Raw genomic sequence first — 22,760 nt, forward strand, 5'->3', positions numbered from 1 at the left:
ACCATGTAACGGAGGAATAAATGGAACTACCATCACTGGTATCCAATTGTTCTTAATGAAGGAGATTGAGATATATACTTTTATTTTTGAGTGTATGACCCACACACGGGTTCACCTTATTCTGTATTTTTATAGCATGGTGAATTTTTGGTGGATTTAAAGAGCTTGAACTTGAACAAATCATCTACTTAAAACTTAAGAAAACGTAGAGAATATATTCGATTTACAAATATAAACGTTAATTTTCTCTTCATTCTCAAAACTTTTGAATGTAACCTCGTAAGTTTAAAGCGCGATAGAAAGCGGGAAGCTTAGGAGGCTCTTTTTAATACAAAGTATTTTTCTCTATTCAGGTTCTGTTCTATAATTATTCATAGAATTTGTTCTAGTTTTTTTAAGCTTTTATCAACTGTGTGCCTAGCTTAGCAGACACAGGGGGGGGGAGGGGTCAATTTTCGCCTCAAGTACTGTCGTTGCATCAGTAACTTAATAATTTTCAAATAACCTAGGCATTTATCATTCTCAAAATGTATTGTTGGCAAGGGCTTGTTCTTACAGCCTGAGTAATCGTAGTCAACGTAATATTATAGAAGTATACCCAGCAGGTTAGATTTCATAAAGAGTGATTTTGGATCATTTTTTTTCTTTTCCCATTGGCCCCATCATAGTAGATTCAAGATTCAAGATTCAAGATTTTATTTAAAATCTACTACGGTTATTAGAACCAATAACCGTAGAAAATTGTTGCTACTAGTACTGCCACAACTACTACTAATACCAGTAATACAACGGCTATTAACAATAATAATACCATATCTGCTACTATACTAATGGCAAATGATCATTATGCTAGCTGAAGCCAACATAAATGCATAAGATCATCAATCATATCACTCCGATCAGAGCTTCACTCCCTTACATGAGGCTCCTAGATACCTTAAATACTTTCTCAGGGCCTCTTCCTCCTTCATTTGAGGGCTCTCCATTTTTCTTTCAGCCTTTGTTGGACTGATTTTAAATATGGGTTTTCTCTACATGCAATCATTCGTCTGTGAAACTTTAAAGAATTACTGTACAAAACTTTTTTTTCACGAAATTATTAGAAAAAGGGGATTGACAAGTTTTTCCAAGCGGAAGTCAATAGTGACGTTAAAACCCAAAACGAACAGAAATTATCCTGCATATTAAGGGCGCAAAAATATAGCCGGTTGGTGGTTGTAAGGATTTTATTTGCAGATTACCTTTTGCAACATTTGAACTTTTAAACACTTATTTGTAACAGAGAATCGCTATTTACACTTATTGAGCATAAAACACTTAAGGGAAGTTTTTTTTTTAAGTGAACACAAGTACTGAAATTTTCTGCTGAAGAGTACTCTGAGCACTTCTCAATACTGATTCATATCACCAGCTGTTAAGCAGAAGTTTCAAAAGTTTCCAAGACTATGTAACTTAGAAGCCTGCTAACATCTGGGCTGTAGATGTCAGTGGTTTAAAATTTCTCAGGAGAAACTGTCTTCGGACGTAGGGACATGTCTCCTAGATTTTAAGTGATTTTCGGCTATTTTGACTTTCCGATCTCTTCCTGGCAAGCTACCTCTAAATTACAGGTAATTCCCTCAACAATATTTCGATCTAACAGTTCGTGGTAACGAACTGTAGTAAGGAGCGACCCGGCTCAATAGTAAACGAAAATCTAAAAACCGGAATTTTGATACTAATAGATACATCAAAAGAATCGGATTTTTATGCTGATTTTAAACATATAAGTTTTATCAAATTTAGTCTTTGTCATCAAAAGTTACGAGCCTGAGAAAAATTGCCTTATTTTGGAAAATAGGGGGAAGCACACCCTAATAGTCGTAGAATCCTAACGAAAATCAAGCCATCGCATTCAGCATATCAGAGAACCCTACAGCAAAAATTTCAAGCTCCTATCTACAAAAATGTGGAATTTCGTATTTTTTGCCAGAAGTGTTTATTTGTTGTTTTTTTTTCCCAGGGGTCATCGTATCGACCAAGTGGTCCTAGGATGTTGCAAAAGGGCTCATTCTAATTGGAATGAAAACTTCTAATGCCCTTTTTAAGAGACCAAAAAAATTGGAGGGCACCTAGGCCCCCTCCCACGCTCATTTTTTCCCAAAGTCAACGGACCAAAATTTTGAGATGGCCATTTTTTTCCGCATAGTCGAGAACCATAATAACTACGTCTTGGGGATGCTTTACTCCCCCACAGTTCCTGGGGGAGGGGCTACAAGTTACAAACATTGACCAGTATTTCCATACAGTAATGGTTATTGGGAAGTGTACAGACGTTTTCAGGGAGATTTTTTTAGTTTGGGGGTGGGTTAGAGGAGAGGGGGCTAGTGGGAGGATCTTTCCTTGGAGAAATGTCATGGGGGAAGGGAAATTCAATGAAAAGGTTGCGGGATTTTCTAGCATTACTATAAAAAAACAATGAAAAAATGAACATGAAAATTTTTTATTTCAATTGAAAGTAAGGAGTAGCATTAAAACTTAAAACGAACAGAGATTATTACGCATATAAGGGTTTATAAAAATACTTTAGCATAAAGAGCGAGGTATTAAGGAGGAGATAAATACCTCGTTCTTTATGCTAAAGCATTTTTAAGTACATTACCTTGTTATGAAATCGCCTTATGGTTATAACCTACTGTCAGGTTTAATGGCTGACGAGTATCAATGACTTCTCCATTTCTCTCCTATGGATCCCAGCAATGCCGTTTCTTTATTGGTACTACTTCAATAATACTTTTTTTGAAATAGTAGCTTGTTTCTACTGAAGATAAGACTAAGAATTGGATTTTTATGAATTTGCAAGATATGGCATACCAAGAAGTCTTACTGTTAGCAACAGCTCCGCCCAAATTAATTAGATGTTTAATTTGATTAATCAAATACTTATAAGTAATCGGTTAATTTTTTAATTAATGATTTTAATGATAATGATTAATTAATTATTGGTTAATTACTTAATTTCATTAAGCACTTAAATTTATTATCCTGCACAAGCAGCTCAGTTACAGATGAAATGACAATATCAGTCATTCTCACCTTTAATAACAGATCCACCTAAATTAATTAACTAAATTAAGTAATGCATAGATATCTAACTAAATTAAGTAATAAAATTATAATTATTAATGAGCTAATAATTGATTATTTGATTTGATTAATCAACGAAACTTCAACTGCCCAGTCGTGGAAAAATAGATCCTCTGATGTATCATCTCGTAACAGTGTTCGAAAATAAAATCCCTAGAACCTAGAAACATGCTGCAATTTTTCATAGCCTTGTCATTACTTCTAGCAACAATCTCGTTTTCTGTAATGTCTTTCATATGTTCAATATAATAGATTTAGCTCGAAAGATTTTATTACTACTACTGATATAAGTGATAGTAGTGAAAACACCGGGGAATTCTAAGCTTATCCAGGCAATAAGCAAATTATTTCAGTCACCGTGTTTTTGAGACTACAAGATCATTTTGAAAGCCATGCTTGATTAGTTCTCTCTGAACCATGAAATCAAGACTATTTTCAGTAGATTAAAGGGCCAGAAATTCTTATTATGAACGGTTAGATGATAAAAATTTATTAGGCATGTGTTGTATTGCAAACATCAGCTTTAATTTCTTTTCTATAAGGTGGAATATTGACTACCAGCTAAAAAATAAAAGATGTTTTGATTCAATAAGATATGGATGTTTAATTGCGTAAAATTTTTGTAAAATGTTCGCATCACAGTTGTAACCAAACTGTTAAAATGCACACCTTGTGCATTTGGGACGACCATTACTTAGGACAACCGGGTTTTAAACTTCCAAAGCTTTTGAAATTTGTTTAAGCTGTTTAACCAACAGTCTGGTGTAATTTTATTAGTAATGAACTGATGGTTTTCATCCATCTTTGTGCCAATGATTTTCTAGAAGCATAAATTTTTGGTCGTAAATTTGACGATGAAAACCATCCCCATGGCCTGAAGCGTATTATTTGAGTGTAATCAGTCCATCGCACCAATTTCTAGGGTGGGGGATAACTTCCCACTGTTCCTTACCATGATTAAGAATAAATTAAAATATCTTCCATAATACATAGGCTACTTGGTATGGAACCGTTTATTGCAGTTCCGCAAATAGACGGGAGCATGGGACAAATACCCCATTCCCCCCTAGATTTTGTTGAAAAATACTGTTTTTGATATTTTCATTGAAAACTCAACCCCCCTTCCAGATAATGAAGAATATTTTTTGGATCTCTATTAGAAAAAAAAATTCTTGTTTCCTGTCTCTTCATTTTCAAGAATTGGTGCCCTCAGGGCCAGAAAAGGAGCGATTGGAATGATTGGGCTCAATCAAGCCCCGTCATTGGAAGGGTCCTGTGCTGCCATCAAAATGAACAATCGATTTTCGAAATTATGAAGTGTTCTTAACAATTCCAGTGAGCGTTGCTTCTGGAGAGATTCATTTTCCAGGCTAAAACCAATACAAAAAAAAACTATGTGGTATCGACAATACATCAGGATAGATTAAGTAAATAACGACGAAGACCACACTGCCTTTCCATCACAAACACCAAAAACAAGAAGAACAATAGGGAATTTTTTAAGACAGTGGGAAACAAATTAGAATTAATATTTCGGCCCTATGTTTTATTAAAATCAATGAAACTAAAATGAACAGTTTTTCAAAACATTCCCAGCATCCTTACCTCAGCGAAGTTCAACCAGGACTCAAATAATAAATACGACGAAAAATAACGACGTAAATAAACAGTCCTGGTTGAACTTCGCTGAGGTAAGGATGCTGGGACTGTTTTGAAAAACTGTTCATTTTAGTTTTATTGATTTTATTATCTTGTAAGTTGTTTTTTCTTATTTGTATTGCAAAGGATGGCCCTTGGACAAAGGGCCGAAATATTCAATCTAATTTGTTTCCCACTGTCTTACAAAAATTCCCTATTGTTCTTCTTGTTTTTGGTGTTTGTGATAGACTAAGTAGTTAAGCATTCATGTTTACTGAAAGTAAAGACACAAGAAAAATACATTTTAAAATTGTTTTAGAAGTTTTGCAGAGCAAAAACTTAGAAATATGTAAATACGTGTACCCATGTTCGGTGATGTAAACTTCAAAAGCCATATTCATGCGTTTTATAATATCTAAGGGACACAAACGCAAATTAACGTTAGCACAAAATGAGTACAAAAAAGGACAGAAGGAGACAAAACCGTCTCCTAGACGGTACCTAGGAGACGACCTAGACCATCAAAAGTTACAAGATCAATCCAAGCAACTAAGGCGAAAGACACAGATGATAAACAAAAATAAGATCAAAGAGATTTGTAGTTGAAATGTAGGCGAAACCGACAATTAGAATATGTCAAAAACGGAATTGAAGAATATAGAAATATGCAGTTAAAAGATAAGTGGCGGTGAGAATTACAACAACTCAAAATCAGAAGTGAAGAACAAAAACGAAACAAAAAACTTGCGGCTACAAGTCATGCGACAATGAGAATCAGAACGAATCAAAATGAAATGAAGAACAGAGAAATGTGTGGTTAGAACGTTGGAAGACATACGACCGCGAGAACAAAGAAATATGCAGTTAGAAGATAGTCAGCAGCAAAAATTACAAGCAACAGTAGGAATCAGAACTTGTCAAAGATGAAAGTGAAGAGCAAAGAATTATAGGATTGGCAGAAACGCTAAAGCAAGCACCAAGAGTGTCAAAAACGAGATTGAAGAACAAAGAACTGTGCTTTCAAAGGACAGTGGGAACCAGTCAAAAATGAAAGTGCAGAAGAAAAAAGTATTTATGTACATAATGGTACACATTCGAGAACAAGCCAGTTTCATCTGTCTGTGTTAGGAGACAATTAGCTTACGCTCAGTGGAAAACAGGTGACAAGTGGCAGAATAACTTAGACCTTTATAGTGTGGGCTATATATTTGCACATTAAGGGGGAGCGAAGGTAAAGTATCTGGACAGCGTAAATTGAAAAAACAATTCTTACTTCATAATATGCAGAATAATTGTAGATTACATATTTTGTATGCAGACCCGCTATACTTTACCCACCCCTCACCTAATGCGCAAATATATACGCAAATTTGTCTCTAAAGTACTTTTTTTTCCAAATTACTATAGTACCATATTATGTTATAAGAACAACACCATCACAATCTTCGATACCGACAAATTGTGGCATAAAATCCAGTAAAAACCTGCAAAGACGCCGTAAACTACGCAAATATTTTTTTTCCAAGTCATTGGGACCTTACAACTCTGTATGTATTCACTTTAGAGTCCATTATCTCACAGGAAAAGTAGCCAACAAAGATGATTCCTGCATCTACAATTTCCAAATTAATTTGCTTGGCCTGTCATAGGAATAGCATCCCAAAGATGGATCCAGACCTAAGTCCCCTGAGGCACTAAATCTTACCCATACTCCAGCGAGAACCTCCTTATTTGGGCAATATAGCTTGCTTCTACTAAACTGAAACATTGACCTACTTAAGTCTGATTTCCCCTTGAATCTTGTATAATGATACTGGAATAGCCCCACTGGATCCTATTGTAGGTAAAAGTAATCTTTATTTAGCGCATTCTGCTTTTCTAGGTACACTTCCACCTCCTCTGCAGCAATTACTTTCACGGACAGGCTCAGGTAGGCTCAGGTAGGATAGGCTCTCGGGGCCCATCTAGTTTGCAATACATTGCAAATTTTCGTTTTTTGGGCCTTCCTACTGACATTATATAACTGGTTGCGTTCAAAAAAGTTTTCTTTATTAAGGTTTTTGGATTGTTGTAATCCCTTGTTAAAATATAAACAAATATTTTTCCAATTACCAGTTTTTGGCTCTTTACGCAATTTAGTGTCTTTTCATACTGAAGTCTTTTCAAATAATTTGATTGTTGAAGCTAGTCTGATTTTAACAACAATGTGTACTAAGCTTGAAACTTAGCTTTTTTTAAGATTTTTGAATTTGGGTAATCCCTTGTCAAAATGTTTATCATCATGTGTAATAATTGCAAATTTTCGTTTCTTGAGCCTTCCTACTGGCATTATATAACTGGTTGCGTTCAAACCTATAAGCTTAATCAAACAGCGAGTGGATTTTATCTAAAAAAAAACAACTAATTAAAAAATTTTCAGACTTTTTTGTTGTTTTAATCAAATCAGCAAAATTATTGCTCAGGCACCGTATATATTTTTGCATTTACATAATAACTTTAGCAATTCTGAACTGAATTAAAAAAAATTTCAACCTTTTCTTCTTGTCTTAAAAAGAAATTGCTTATACTTATAAGAAATAAAATTCGGTAATGATGTTTTTCTAACAACGATTTCAACTAAGAATCAATATTTTGGTTTTCCTTTTTTAAGGTTTTTGAGTTGCTGTAATCCCTTGTAAAAATATATGCAAATTTTTTTTGCAATTACCATTTTTTTCCTCTTTAAGAAATTTAATATAAACTTCTCCATGCATGAAATTTTTCAATATTTCCACATAAGTTTGGCAAGTATGACAACGTTATTGCAATACTGATGTATATAAAAATTAAACCACTCACAAATTTTTTTCTAAAATTGAGGCTTTTATATCGTTTTGTTAGGCCAGAATATCTCAGGATGCCAATGTTTCCAGAAAAATATTGAGGCCATTTTCAAGAAAAAATACATACATATATATATATATATATATATATATATATATATATATATATATATATATATATATATATATATATATATATATATATATATATACATTATAACATTTGATTATGTTTTAGTTCCACCTGACATATCCGATGAGGAATCAAGTGGTGACGTAAACGTAAGGGAACTTGAAAATGCCACTTTAATTTGCAAGGCGAAGGGGAATCCTCATCCTTCAGTTATCTGGAGAAGAGAAGATGGTGGAGAAATAATAATGTCCAGTTCGAGTCGAGGTACGTTCTCTTTCAGTTACAAGTCATTGGTTTAAGGCCATTCGATCCCATAAAGAATCACCCTACCTCAACCATTTTAAGTTTTTTAGTTTGTGCGGCCAAACTATTCAGGTTTGATTTGACGGTCATGCCATAACTTGTATAGCTTCGATATAAGATCCAAATAAACGATAGAAAACTCAAAGCCGATGATTTTTTGTTTTGTTGTTTAAACAGGGCAAAATTCTCTTTTAAATATCAGAAAAAGGTTCTTCGTAAAGGTATTCTGGTGTATCTGCTTGGAAAACATTGAAAATCAATTCAAAAGAAGTATAATGGAATAAGTTGACAGCTTTAGAGGTTCCTGTTGTGCTAATTACCTTGGTTGAAGTCTTTGCCGACACAGAATGTATAGTATTTATACTGTATGTACATTGAATAGACGGTGTTTTGCTTAACAATTGTTTAGAGATTATACTTTTTTTGCTTTGAACTAGCCTCTCGCTAGCTTTTCACACTTTTTACACATTTAAGATCCCTTATCAAGGCCGTGTCCAGGGGAGGGGGGTGTATAGGTTTCTGACCCCTCCTGAAATGTTTGATTCGCAAAACATAACAAAAATGAATATAAACACATTTTTGATGTTTTTTTTAATTTTTATTGCCCTTCCCCCTGAAAAAATCTTTTGCTAGCCCCTCTGAAAACAAATCCTGGATATCGCCCTGTACCCTCTCAATTTTTACCAGAATTGCTTTGGAAGCTCCCTGTGGTGATGGCAAAATCGGCCCTTATTCTTTGATATTTTCAGCCAATGCTGATACTCGTAAAATTAAATTTATGATTTCAAACCTCCTCAATAGAATACTATCATCTTTTTCATGCTTCCCTGTATCATTGTATAATTGATTTTCGAAAAATAATCAATAGCTGAAGGTAAAATACGCGGGTGTATTCCAAAATTCAATAAGATGGGGAAAGGAGGAGAAAAAAGGGTGTTTTATAGGATTGAGCCCACAAGTTTGTTTCAGAGATAGGGAACGTATTCGTTTTTATACGAGTCTCTCAACTGAAGGTTGAAGTTCAGTAAAGCCGTTATCAAGTTTCCTGATTTATTAAGGCATAATTTTTCTGTGCGAGAGACATTCAAAGGGGGGGGGTCTTCCGCCCCATGACACCTCCCCCCCGAGTGCATATAGGCTTAAAATGTATATTCTTTCAAGTATCGACTTGTTGACATAATCTTGTTTTAAAAAAAACCGAACCGAATCATTAACACAAAAGACTTCAATGAATTTGAAAAAAATGAAACCTAGATAAAAATACATATTTGATTATTGTTGTGTCTTCCTGTGACAAGAATCCAAAAAAGATAGCAAAGATTTAAGAAGTCTGCCACTTCATAAAATCCTATGAATCAAGATGCGCAGCATTGCAACACTGACGCGTTTCCATGTTCAAAGAATTTCCCTAATCTAATACAGCATAAGTATTTTTCTTCTATTCACAAACAGAGCAAATATAACTTCGGGATTCTTTTGTATCCAGTTGACCAAAATTTAATTGAAGTGCTATTCCTCGACAATACACATGGAAATTAGTCCATTTCATGATCAAACTGAGGAGAGTTCAGAATCACACCGAGCCCAAAATAAAGACTTTTTAACGAAACTTAGATTTTCAATTAGTTTCTGTTTTATAAAAATTAATTGAATAGGAAGCTGTTTTTATATTAGGAATCTATTTTTAGAAACTAATCTTAGAGAAACTATTCTATAGTATTCCACACATTATGCATCACACATACAAATGTTAGAGAGCAGATTTTGTCTGATCTTAATTCATGAATTAAACAATAAGGAGACCACATCTTCTTGGCTTTTATTCATTTTCATAACATTATATACATATAAGATGATTAGGAGAAACCTTGCCTTCCTCTCCTCCCAGGGATCCTTTGTCTGAAAGGACGCGGGTTCGAATCCCAGTGTACCAAGTTGTTCAGTTTGGGACGGGGGTCAGTGGCGTGACTCTGTAAGCTTAGCCAGAGTCGACCCAGCTCTAAATGAGTACCTGGAGAAATCTGGGGAAGGTAAACAGGGGGTGTGCGAAAGCACAGGATGGTTGGCCCCCAAACTCCCATTGCACTTCCTGGCTGAAGGGCCAAAAAAAAGAGATCAGCACCGCCGGTAGGGATTGTAATAGGTAGGTTTAATCTACCGGTAGGGACCAGTAGGTAAAGGTAATGCCGTATCCTTTACCTTTTTTTTTTTTACTAAGATAAAATAAAACGGTTAGTTGCATTTTAGTGCCATTTGCCCTATCGCGCCGTTTCCCAGAACTAAGTACCCACTTTACCGTTACCAATAAAGCCTCATTACCAATTACAATGGGACTTGAGTTGAGCTTTACTAGAAACTAAGCTTGCTTGAGTTTTTTAGAAAATACCTTATGTATGCTAAAATTTGTTCATATCATGGATACTGATATTGCTGAAAGAGTACTGAAATCCTTAAAAGTCTTTGTTGTGTTCAGACAAGCCACAAAATTTTCTGCACCTAAGGAAAAATCCTGCTTTTTTACTCGGTTTCATTTTTTCAGTACAGCAATACTTTTAGAATTCTATAAAGCAGTGCTTAAGTAAAGAGAGATGTGGGCTTTAGGTACCATGTGTTTTTTTCAGTCCTGGCTTTGCACGAAGCCACTTGATATGTAAGCGGTTGTCGTAAAAACTTTCGAGGGGTCTCATCGATCGGAAACTGAAAGTTCTAGTGCTCGATTTAACAGTCAAAAGTGGTGTGGGTCAGCCAGCCCTCTTTTCTTAATGGAGATGTTGAACTAAATCGGAACACACTATATGCACGTAGGTTGTCAAAAGTGCGCATCAGCAATATCTCAGGAACAGCTTTGGATGTTAATTTCAAGCCTTCAGGGCATGTTAAGGCGGATGTTGAACTAGCTAAAAGGCAATATGTGCATACTATTACTACAACTGTTACCAGGGGCGTTGCTCCAGAAAATTTATTGGGGGGCAACAGGGGGTCCACACCTGGATAGTCAATGAGCATGGGCTATCCTTCAGGGCAAAGTAGTGGTGGTTCTGACCTCTTCAGTTTGCTTATATTTGCAGCAGGTATTATGTATTATTATATAAGTATTACAGTAAGTAGTAACTAACTGCCAACTACGACCTCTACTTTATTTTAATAAGGATAAAATTTCAAAAACTATAAATTGACTATAAATGTTAAATTATTTATTTCAGTTTTGCACCGCTGAAATTTCCTTACCCAGGATGAATGCCCCATTCATCCCCCTCCTCTAAACCCACCTGTGGAGAAGGGATGTTGGAAAACTTGTGGAAAGCAAGCGTAAATGTGTTTTAAGTATCTCTGAGAATTCTGATGATTCTGTTCTGAGTTATCTCCTGTTAGTTTAAGGGAAAATCAAGCCTCATTGTTGAGAGGGGCAATCCCAAATATGAACCAAAGCTGAGGCTGAATCATTAATTGAATAACGCTTGTTAATGCATTTTGTCAAAGTTTAGCTGTTTTTATTGTTATGATTGTCTTCATTTTCTGTTATTGTGTTACTAAAAGAAACCTAAATGGGAATTAAATCCCTTTTCAATACCTTCTTCCTCTCCTTCCACTTTCTGTTGTTTTTTAAAGTTTGTTCTGAGCCAAAGAAAGAAAGTAAGGAGCTATATCCATTATTGGTTCTATTAGCCTGTTTTAACCAACTTTAAAACTACTAATTCTACTGTTAATACTTCTTCTATTACTACTACTACTACTACTACTACTACTACTACTACTACTACTACTACTACTACTACTACTACTACTACTACTACTACTACTACTACTATTCCTGCTGCTAAGGCTAAGAGTATTAAGGTAAAAACTTCAGGCAATTTTGTGGGGGATACTGGAGTAAATCAAAACAATATGTACAGGCAGGTTGTCCAAAGATTAAATCAGTGATATGTGTGGAACAATGGGTCCCTATAGGGGGGGGGGGGTGCCAGCTCCCCCTGGCTGAATGACGCTGCCTTGTATTTTTATGTTTTTGTTTTGATGTTTCGATTAAACAGCAAGACCCCACCGCCGTGCCGATAAGGGAAGGTCAGCAGTGGGGGGGGAAAAATAGCATCAGTGGTGCGCCATTGAAGCGATCACTGTTGGCCGCAAACATTTATGTTTTGATCAGTCTTTATCAAATCTCAGATTTGATTTATATCAGATCTGGGCCTATTCACGAGTTAGAAACTTCGCGAGGCACTGGCTGGATTCTGGTCTTCCTCGTTATTCATCAAGAGAAGTAGAAATCTAGTAGAAACGAAACGGCTGTGGAATTTCAGAACCCTTCCATAATAGTTGAAACTTCTAACAGCTATGTATTCCTAACAGAATCAATTATTAAAATTAGTAGTATTTTTTTTCATCGAGCAACCGTCACTATCAAGAAGACCTGTCACCATTTACGTCACAGCTGGGCTGGAAGGAAAATCTTTCCCCTTAGTTTTATTCCATCAAACATCCAGAAGGGATTTGGAAGGTATATCCCCTTCCAATAAAGATTGTTTGATAGTGAAGGTCTGTGCTCTTAACAGACCAACCAAATATTTTTAGCCCATTTTTAGCCAGCTGGTGTGCCAAGCTCATCAGAGGTTCTAACGCCAGCCCCATCCCTACTTGCAATGCCATCTTCACACCCAATGCTTTCAGTAAGCCCTGCGATTTTGCAGCCAGTGTGAAATAGGGTAGTCACACCTGAACAAGTACAACCACGCCCCAGCACCACCAAGAAAACAAAGTACTTCAAGGAAGAAAGGAGGGTACAAAAGCGCTCACTGATACATCCTTGAAAGCAAAGATTGAAGCTACCTTTGCTACAAGGAAGACAAAGAAGAGATGGGAAAGAAAAAATTGAAGCAACAAAAGAAAAGAATAAAAAGAAGTAGGCAGTGAAGAGATTTGAGAAGACAGCACTGAGGGTGAAAATGAAACTGAAAAGATTGAAAAGAATTTTAGTTGTAGTTGGGAACTTTGTAAAGGTCACCTATGAGGGTTATTAGGGAGAAGGTAAAACATACTGCAGAGGTCAGTATGACCGTTATGAGTGGTGGGAGAGGTAATGTGTGAAAGTGCCTTTAACAGCCAGACCATATCTACTGCACGAAACAGGATTTTGGATAAAAACCCTAGTACTTGGACAGTGTTTGATCTTGGACAAATGTTTTGACTAAAATATATCTTCGCTAAGCAACTACTCTTAATCTTGGACCTGATGCAGATAGTTGGAATTGACTTGGTACAATCTTATAGCCAACCTTATGTAAATATTATTACTCTTTTTCACAGCATATGTCAGTGATTGAATCTGTCCATGATTGAGATACTTCCAATTTTAAGATCCTTTGTCCAAGTTTGGGCAGTAGCCTATTTTCCAAGATTAGACTCAAGCTAAAAATTTGTAATTGCAATTAGGCCTCTACTATTATCTGTCCGTGCATTTAAATAATTACCATTGTATATGGATGAAATATTCAAACAGATGAAATACTTATTAAGAAAATTTACACAGAATTAGTAGAGAAAAACTAATTTTCCAGGTGGTATAGCAGATATAACTGCTGAGATGGTGATTAGAGAGATCTGCATTTGTAGTTTCCTTCCCATTCATTTCTGCCGATGTCTGAAATAGGTCCTGCCCTGTAATTAGACACCTCCTAGTCTGCTCCTAGTTTTTACACCTCAAATGGTTTTAAGACAAATAAAGAATCACAGTAATTGTCCTCGATGTTAAATTCAGAATTAAACAGTTAAAAACTGGAGCATTTTCAGAACTTACCATTTCAAGTAAAGCTGTTATGTCACGAAATCAAAATCTCAGTATTTATAAACACCTGCCTATGGCAAGGACTCAAGGAATATTCTTTGCTATACCAAGGTGTCTTGAAATAGAGTGGTCCTTAAATCTCAATTTCCTACCTGGAACTTAATCTGGCGTCTGTTCGAAAGGCAATTGTCTATTCAATGAATGTGCTAGATGAACTAGTGCTGAATAAAACTCACCCTGGAAGCACAAGTTATTCTTGCAAAGCTATTTGTGTCCGTGCTTGTTAGTCTAATTATGAAAACTGTACTTGATTTCTAAGCAGGAAAATCGAAATCCTTAACCACAGGTTTGTGATTGGCGTAATAAAGAATTGGCTCAAATTAATCGAAGTCAGCCAAACGCCACCACTTTTGCCGGCGCTGGCGGAGTTACAGCACTTCGCCGGAGGTCGACCAGGCCTCTTGTCGGTGGCGTTTGATGCTCGCCGGCATGTTGACAGGGTCTATATGAAACATTATAAGTGCTAATTAAACTAGGTAAGTCCCCTCCCTAAAATTTAGCTTATAGGTGCCCATGTTAGGAACAGTTTAGAGTTTAAAGTTGAAAATTTCAGTATTGTTAAGGGTGATGTTGAACAACCGAAAAGCACTGTGTATGTGGTATTACTATTACTAATGCATTTACTGTTATTGTTGCTACTATTACTGATGGCATTAAGGTTAAGTTTTCATGTAATTATAAGCATAATGTCAAAGTAAATCACGGCACCCTATGTGCATGTAGGTTTGAAACTTTCAGAAAATGTCGCAGGGGATGTCGAACTAAAGATAAGGCCCTACTACTACTCTTACTACTACTACTACCACTAATACTACTACTGCTACTACTACGACTACTACTTCTACTAAGGCAGAAGGTATTGTGGTAAAACTTCGAGGGAATGCTGAACTAAATCGAAAAGGCCCTTTGTGAATGCATGTTTTCAAAAGGGCACGTCATTAATATATCTAGAGCGGCTTAAAAAGTTAAGTAGAATTTTCAAGGGCGTGTTGAGGGGGATGTTGAACTAATCAGAAGCCTCCGTCCGCTTATCATTATTACTACTATTACTATGCTGAACTGAGTCAAAACTCTGTATTTTGCAAGGATGTCAAAAGATCCCTGATGTAATATCTTTAGAACGACTTAGAAAATCAAGTTGGGATTTTGGAGCACGTTGAGGGGACATTGAACTAACCATAAGAAATCATGTGCATACCATTAATGCTATCTACTTCTGCTACTACTACTGCTACTCCTTGTACTAAAGCTGAGGATATTAAAGTGAAAATTTTACAGAATGTTAAGAGTGATGTTGAACTAAGTGAAAACACACTATGCGCATGCTGGCTGTCAAAAACGCCTATCGACAATACATCAGGAACAGCTTAGAGTTGAAAGTTAAAACTTTTAGGTATTCTTGAGGGGGATGCCGAACTAACGAAAAGGCATTATAAGAATGCTAATACTATTACTAATCCAAAGGCTGGTACCACCACTTAATCCGTATACTGTAGAAGCATCTCTCACGATAGGGGGGGGGAGGGAGGTGGAAAACCTCATTTTTCGAATCTTAAACAATGACAAATCAATAGGCCATCTTAGAATTTGTCTTTCCTGGTATGTTGACTCTCTTTCGGCAATAATTGATATTTTCTGGCGCAAAGTGGCAGAAAACGCCACTTTGCTGTGACACAATGTCTTTTGTTTGTTAAAAGGCCATCATCTGCTGATGTTTTATCAAAAACCTTAGGAATTGCTGAAGCAGCCATGTCATTAACAGCTGACATTAATGAATAATAAGAGCCAAAGAGCTCATATGGCACATGTGACGAGGTCGGAACCTAAATTTAGACGCTATACTAGAGTTATCGATTTCTTCGTCCTATCATGTCAAGAAGCACCGAACACGCCAAAGCACTACAAATTCCTCCTACTCCCCCAAAGAGATCAGATCCGGTTCGCTTATGTCAATCACGTATTTATAACTTGTGCTTATTCTCGAACTCAACAAAGCACTAGAAATCACCCCAACTCTCCCAAAGAGAGTAGATCCGGTTCCGTTATGTCAATCACATATCTAGAAGTTGTGCTTATTCTTACCATCAAGTTTCATCTCGATCTCCCCACTTTAAGCATTTTCCAAGGTTTCCGATATCCCAGATATTTGTTTACCCCTTCCAGCCCCCTATGTCCCCAGATCCAATCCGAATTGAAAATGGAGCATCTGAGACACAAGATTTTTCTATATATTCGTTTTCATTGAGATTTGTTCACCCATTTGTTAGATAAACATACCTTAATTTTCACGATTTTCCCCTCTTTACAGCCCCCCGCTCCCAGATGGTTGAATCGAGGAAACGACTGTTATCAAGTCAATTTGTGTAGGTCCCTGACCCGCCTACCAATTTCCATCGTCCTAGCACGTCCAAAAGCACATAACTCACCAAAGCACAACAACCCCCCCCCAACCCCCCAAAGAGAGCGTATCCGATCCGGTTATGTCAGTCATGTATCTAGAAATTGTGCTTATTCTTCCCATCAAGTTTCATCCCGATCTCTCCACTCTAAGCGTTTTCCAAGATTTCCGGTTTCCAAGATTCCCGTTTCCCCTCTGTATCCCCCCTATGTCCCTTGATCCGATCCGAATTGGAAATGGAGCATCTGAGACATGAGATCTTTCTATATATAAAGTTTCAATAAGTTCCGACCACCCATTCGTAATATAAGCATACCTCAATTTTCGCGAACTCCCTCCCTCCGGCCCCACCCTCCCAAATGGTCGAATCGGCAAAACGACTATTATCAAGTCAATTAGGGCAGATACCTGACACGCCTACCAATTTTCATCGTCCTAGCACATCCAGAAGCACCGAACTCGCCAAAGCACTGGAATTCACCCCCCCCCCCCCACTCCCCCAAAGAGAGTGGATTCAGTCCGATTATGTCACTCACGTATCTAGAACTTGTGCTTATTTTTCCCACCAAGTTTTATGCCGATCTCTCCACTGTAAGCGTTTTCCAATATTTCCATTTCCCCCCTCCAACTCCCCCAATGTTACTGGATCCGGTCAAGATTCAATAAGAGCGCTGATACACGAGATCCTTCTAAATATGAAATTTCGTTAAGGTCCAATCACTCATACGTAGGTTAAAAATGCATAATTTTTTCTAATTTTTCCGAATTACCGAATTATGCAACCCCTCAAAACTCTCCCAATTAAAGCAGATCTCGTCCGGTTATGTCAATCACGTATCTAGGACTTATGCTTATTCTTCCCACCAAGTTTCATCCCGATCTCTCCACTCTAAGCGTTGTCCAAGACTTCCGGTTTCCCCCCATAAATCTCCCCAATGTCGCTGGATCCAGTCGGGATTTAAAATAAGGGCTCCGAGACAAGAACTCCTTCTAAATATCAAATTTCATTAAGGTCCGAGCACATGTTCTTAAGTTAAAAATACCTCATTTTTCTAATTTTTCCGAATTAATCCTCCCTTCACCCCCCCCCCCTCCCAGATGGTCAAATCGGGGAGATGATTATTTCTAATTTAATCTGGTCTGATCCCTGATACTCCTGCCAACTTTTTATCGTCCTAGCTTATATGGAAGTGTCCGAACTAGTACAACCGGGACCAACAGACAGACAGAGAGACAGACCGACGGACAGAAATTGCGATCGCTATACCTCACTTGATAAATACCAAGTGCCATAAAAAAGAAGCTCAGGGCAGTGTTCATGAAAATTTTTAAGTCAATTTTTAGTTTGAGGGTTAGGGGGTCAAAACCTCCGCCTTGGTATTTTAAACGACAAACTCCCAATTAGCTCTATTATAATTTGTGTTCTCTGATGTTATTTGGCACAAAATGGCTGAAAACGCCACTTTACTGTGGTATGATCTGTTGTGTCACTTAAAAGGGAAGATGAATATGTCAGTTTTCTTTCAAATGAGCCCTCTCCCAACATTGTGCAATGACTGATTCTGTGCGATCGCCTCTGGGAAAAAAGGCAATAAAAGAGGAGACACATCAGTGCCTTCCTTGCGAAAAGTCCTTTTCCTTTTAGTTCAAGTTTGAGGGTTGTTGTTCTCCTGTATCAGGCTTTCGATAATGACGATTTTAATGCTGCATCTTTCAATTTGTCCCAAAACCATTTCCAAGGAGTTTCTGGCTTTTTCTGAAAATCCTACAAATTTGTTTTCACATCGATATTTTACAATTAAAATTAATCGAAATAATACTTACCATTCTTTGAATCAGCCTTAAAATACCATTAACTATCACTTGACGGTTAATTTTTTTTTCAAAATGGGTTTTTAAACATTTATTCACTAAGGGCCATGGTTCGCTCTTTACTAGGTTGCAGCTACCGCTGTAATCATGATGAGGCTAAGGATCTGTTAGCTGGTTTTTATTTTTGGGTTTCAGTCTGTTTTGTTTTTATTAAATAGCTTTTTGAGTGAGTTAAATTATTTCTTGTTTTCTGTGTTTTAGTGTTTGAATTCAAATTTGCTGCAGACCACTTTTTTATATACATATCATTTTATAGTGAGTTGTGCTTTTGTACTTCTTGAGGGTTGTATGTGAACAAATATGGAGAAATGATAAAATTGATAAAATTTTAGAAATTGATAAAATGATAAAATTTGTCTCCATATGGAGAAATATGGAGACAAATGTATGTGAACAAATATGGAGTGTTTTAGTGTTTGAATTCAAATTTGCTGCAGACCACTTTTTTTTATATATATCATTTTATAGTGAGTTGTGCTTGTGTACTTCTTGAGGGTTGTATGTGAACAAATATGGAGAATAGTTGGGCTTTTGAAAACTGTCAGCTTTCGTTCACAGTTGTAGTAATTAGCTGTCTCAGGCAGGTTATTTTCAATTTTATAGGATGGGGGCACGAACCACTACCTTGTCCGAGACAAATAGTGTAACATCAATCAATCAATCAATCAATCAATTTATTGATACTAAAAGAAAAAACTATTACAAAAGTAAAGCGGTTACTAGGCCCAAGAAGCTTTGCTTGTAATGGACCACATAGAACAAGAATAAAACACTTTTATAAAATACATACAAAAAAAAAAAAACACTGGAACAAGACAAGGACATTGAACAGATAGGATATTTAACGGATAGAAGATTTAGAAGGAGATTTAACATATATCTGAAAATGATTTTAAAAGAAGAGAAGAGACACACAAATTAGGAAAGAATTAATAAAGAGAGAGAAAAATTATTTAATTAGAAAGACCCGAAGAAATAATGCCTTTGCAGAAAGAAAAAGAGGGACATCCGAAGGGATGGAGTTCCATAAAATAAAACTTGACTGAACCTCCTTTTCAGGAAATCAGCCATTCTTTAAACTTGTTTCAGGAATTTTGAAGCCTGGGGATAGTTGATATTCCCTCCCAAACAAAGTCCTTGAGCTACGCAGTGTTTCCAAAACTTTTCGCGTTCATACACTTTAGAATGACATACATTTACGTCAATAGAATATGAGAAAAGCATGAATCAGATTACTTTAATGGATAAACAAGTAAGTCTCCAAAGATCAAAAGGCTCTTTGATAATTGAAAATCTAGTTCCTTCGAAGGGATCTTTTTTTCGCTAGGAAGTATTACAATGACTCCTCCTAAATAGCATCCTGTTCCTCTTACAAAAGGAAAAAATAGAATCCCATCATTACTTAAAGGAAATGAGAAGATATGTTAGTGATTACCCTTTTTGGAAAACTAGCATATCCTGTAGGAAATTCTCCCTCCTTTAGGATAATGGAAACTGAAGTGGTTATTATACAAGGTTGGGCAAGTCTTAATAGACAGTTAGGGACATAGTTATAAACACTGACGCGTAACAACTTGCATGAGATTTTCCAAACATTCACAGCAACGAATTTCTTAGGATCTAGTTGGGTAGTATATAATTGTAATTTCGGAATTATATCCAAAGATGGTCAATCGTAGTTACGGTTGAACTAGTTTCTGGTAAACAAATTGCTCCAGTTTACTTAACTTATCGCAAATTAGGAATCTTAGGAAAAGATAAGTTTCATCAGTTCTGTTAGAGATAGCAAAGAGATTGAAGAAGAAAAAGTTGTTTGCACCTCAAAGGGTAGCTTATATTACTGAAAGAGATATAATAATTCTGCCTGTTTCGTTGCTGTTGTCTTTGTTATGAGTATCCTTCGGGCCAATCATAGTCTGATTTAAATATTCTCTGGGATCTGTATTGCTGAAAATCAATGACCATGAAAATTACATTTTGTTTGTTTCAAGGTTGTCCGTTAAAGATTTTCGGAAGAGAAAACGAATGAATAAAAATACACTTGAAATATCCACATTCCCTTTCAAAATCTGGTGAAAATTGTAAAAAAAAGGAAATTATCTTAACAGTTGCAGCAATTCAGGCTGGAACAATGGAGTCAGCTGACATTCTTATGCTATCTATTAGGCGCCACCAACAGAGAATAATCCTTATCTCGTAAATGAATTTAATTCGCAGAATGTTCGATAGTAAATAAAAATAAAATTAGGGAGGACCCCAACAAATCTATAGTTGAGAAAATTACGTTTATTTCTTTTTAATGGAGATATTGAGACATATTTTGTCTAAATCAAATTCTAAAGTTTATTTACTCCTGTGAACAAAACTAGTTGATTAAGACCCTCTATGGAAATCTTTCTTGAGCATCTTTACACTTTACACTATACAAGTTTTCTCTTGAGCGCCTTTACATTATTCGTTTAATATGAATGGGCATTGGTAATTTTTTACAAAAATATTATTTTCAACTTTAGAATTTAATGCATGTTGTAGAGTAGCATGATCCATTTTCCAGTAAATTTTGTTGTTTTGGTAACAGTAGAAACTGATGGAATGCCGACGGCAGGGATCTGTTGAGATTTTCAAGCTATCGAGAAGCAAGCTTAAAGGTTGAATGCGTGATTATTGAAATAAAAAATTTTATGCTCCATTTTTATTCGTGGAGCTTGAAAAGATCAGATAAAATATTATATCCTATGTTTAAATATTATGCCCTTTCCATAGCTAGAGCATGTTTTTTCAAGTTAAAAATATTTTTATTTAAACTTCATCTTTCCTTTTATTCAGATCATAGTCTGTAGCTTATAATACTTTTTGTATCACAAAGGCAGTTTCACGTAAAATTGGATATAAATTAGCTCATTTAATTTCAATTGCAAACTTTTAACTGTTTGTATTCTATTTGGAATTTCCTTTTCCGAAAATAACTTTCATTCGCTTTCAATAGCCTAAGTTTTCTCTTGATCACGAAGTTCTTATTTGCGTGTCATTGAACCCTTTCTTGCAGTGAATTCAGTGACTGGTGAAATTCTATTTATTCAAAGGGTGACTAGAAACCATATGGGTCACTATCTATGCATTGCATCAAATGGTCTACCACCTACAATAAGCAAGAGAGTTTCTTTATACGTTCACAGTGAGTGTTTCTTCTTCTTTTTTGTCTTCTAGGCCCTTATCAATTCTCAGGTTTATATTTAATTTATACCTACCAACATATGCTTAGAGTTAGAAGGTAAAATTGCTAATAATATTTTAGTGCGGTATTAATATGTGCAAGAAAAGCTCTATTATGTCAGTAAATATCTAAGTTTAGTGTTACTCATCTAAGGATACAAGCCTGAGGAAATTTGCCTGATTTTCATCAAAGGGCAGATTCACCCCCACTAAACGTAAAGGAATCCTAATGATAATCACACCATCAAATTCAGCGTATCAGAGAACCAAACTGTAGAGGTTTCAAGCTTCTAGGTTTCAATCTACAAAAATGTGAAATTTTGTATTTTTCGCCAGAAGAAAGATCACGGATGACTGTTTATTTGTTTTGTTTTTATTCCCAGGGATGATCGTATCGAACCAATGGTCATGTATCGGCAGAGGCTTCATTCAAACGAAAACTTAAGGTTCTACTACCCTTTTTAACTGACCAGAAGTTTTGAGGGCAGCTAGCCCCCTCCCCCTTGAGCCTCCTTCTCCCAAAGTCGTTAAATCAAAATTTCGAGATAGCCCTTTTATTTAACATAGTTCAAAAGTCCGACAACTATGCTTTTGGTGGCGACACCTCCTTATTCCCTGGGGAAAGCGTTGTAAGTACGCAAATATGATGTTACAGTGGAATCGTGTTGAATCCTAGAAAATCGACAGAGATTAAACCAGATTCAACCAGAAATTAAAAAGTTCTACTGGCCTTATCCAATGACCGAAAATATTGAAGGAAAACTAGCCCACCATCTGACCCCTTCTCCCAGCCCCTTCCCCCAAAGTCGTCCGATCAAAGTTGAGATAGCCATTTTGTTCAGCACTGTTGAAAAGTTCAATAGCTATGCCTTTGAGGATAACATGAATCTCCATAGCCCCTGGGGAAAGGGCTGTAGTTTGTAAAGTTTGCCTATACTGTTCAAATATTGTATTTGTTATTGGTGTGTATAGCTCATAGCGTTGTAGTAGATCGCTCTCCTACAGATAGAATTTACAGGTTCAGAACTGTTGTCCCCTATTTGTTTTGAAAAAAGAAAAAATGAAGAGATCTGAAATTGAATTTTAACATAAAATAATACTTAAAAAGCTGTTCGTGGTGACGAATTGTAAGTGAGGAGTGACTTGGCTCAATAATAACCGAACTAAAACAATGGAATTTTGATAACAATAGATGCATCAAAAGTATAAAGCTTTTTATACTGATCCTGTAAAAATTTGCTAGACTTTAGAAAATAGGGTGGAAACATTCCCAAAATGTCAAGCAATCTTAATGGCTGATGGCCATGATGCAGTTTACAATCTTATTGACTTAATGGCAGTCTTTACGCTGTTTGGTACATGGTGTTTTTAGTTGATTTTCTACTTGATTTTTCACCCACTTCCTCTTTTTCC

At 36.2% G+C, this 22,760-nt stretch overlaps 1 protein-coding gene across 1 annotated transcript in view; it reads left to right on the forward strand.

Annotated features, from left to right (window-relative positions):
- The window catches only part of LOC136041293 (limbic system-associated membrane protein-like), a 255,171-nt gene that overhangs the window by 187,672 nt on the left and 44,739 nt on the right, over positions 1 to 22,760 (forward strand). The window contains exon 7 of the mRNA XM_065725904.1: positions 7,825 to 7,983. Within this exon, the coding sequence (XP_065581976.1) occupies positions 7,825 to 7,983 (159 nt within the window). The remainder of the gene's footprint in view (positions 1 to 7,824; positions 7,984 to 22,760) is intronic.

This window comes from Artemia franciscana, unplaced genomic scaffold, assembly GCF_032884065.1.
Source record: "Artemia franciscana unplaced genomic scaffold, ASM3288406v1 PGA_scaffold_131, whole genome shotgun sequence".
Taxonomy (NCBI): domain Eukaryota; kingdom Metazoa; phylum Arthropoda; class Branchiopoda; order Anostraca; family Artemiidae; genus Artemia; species Artemia franciscana.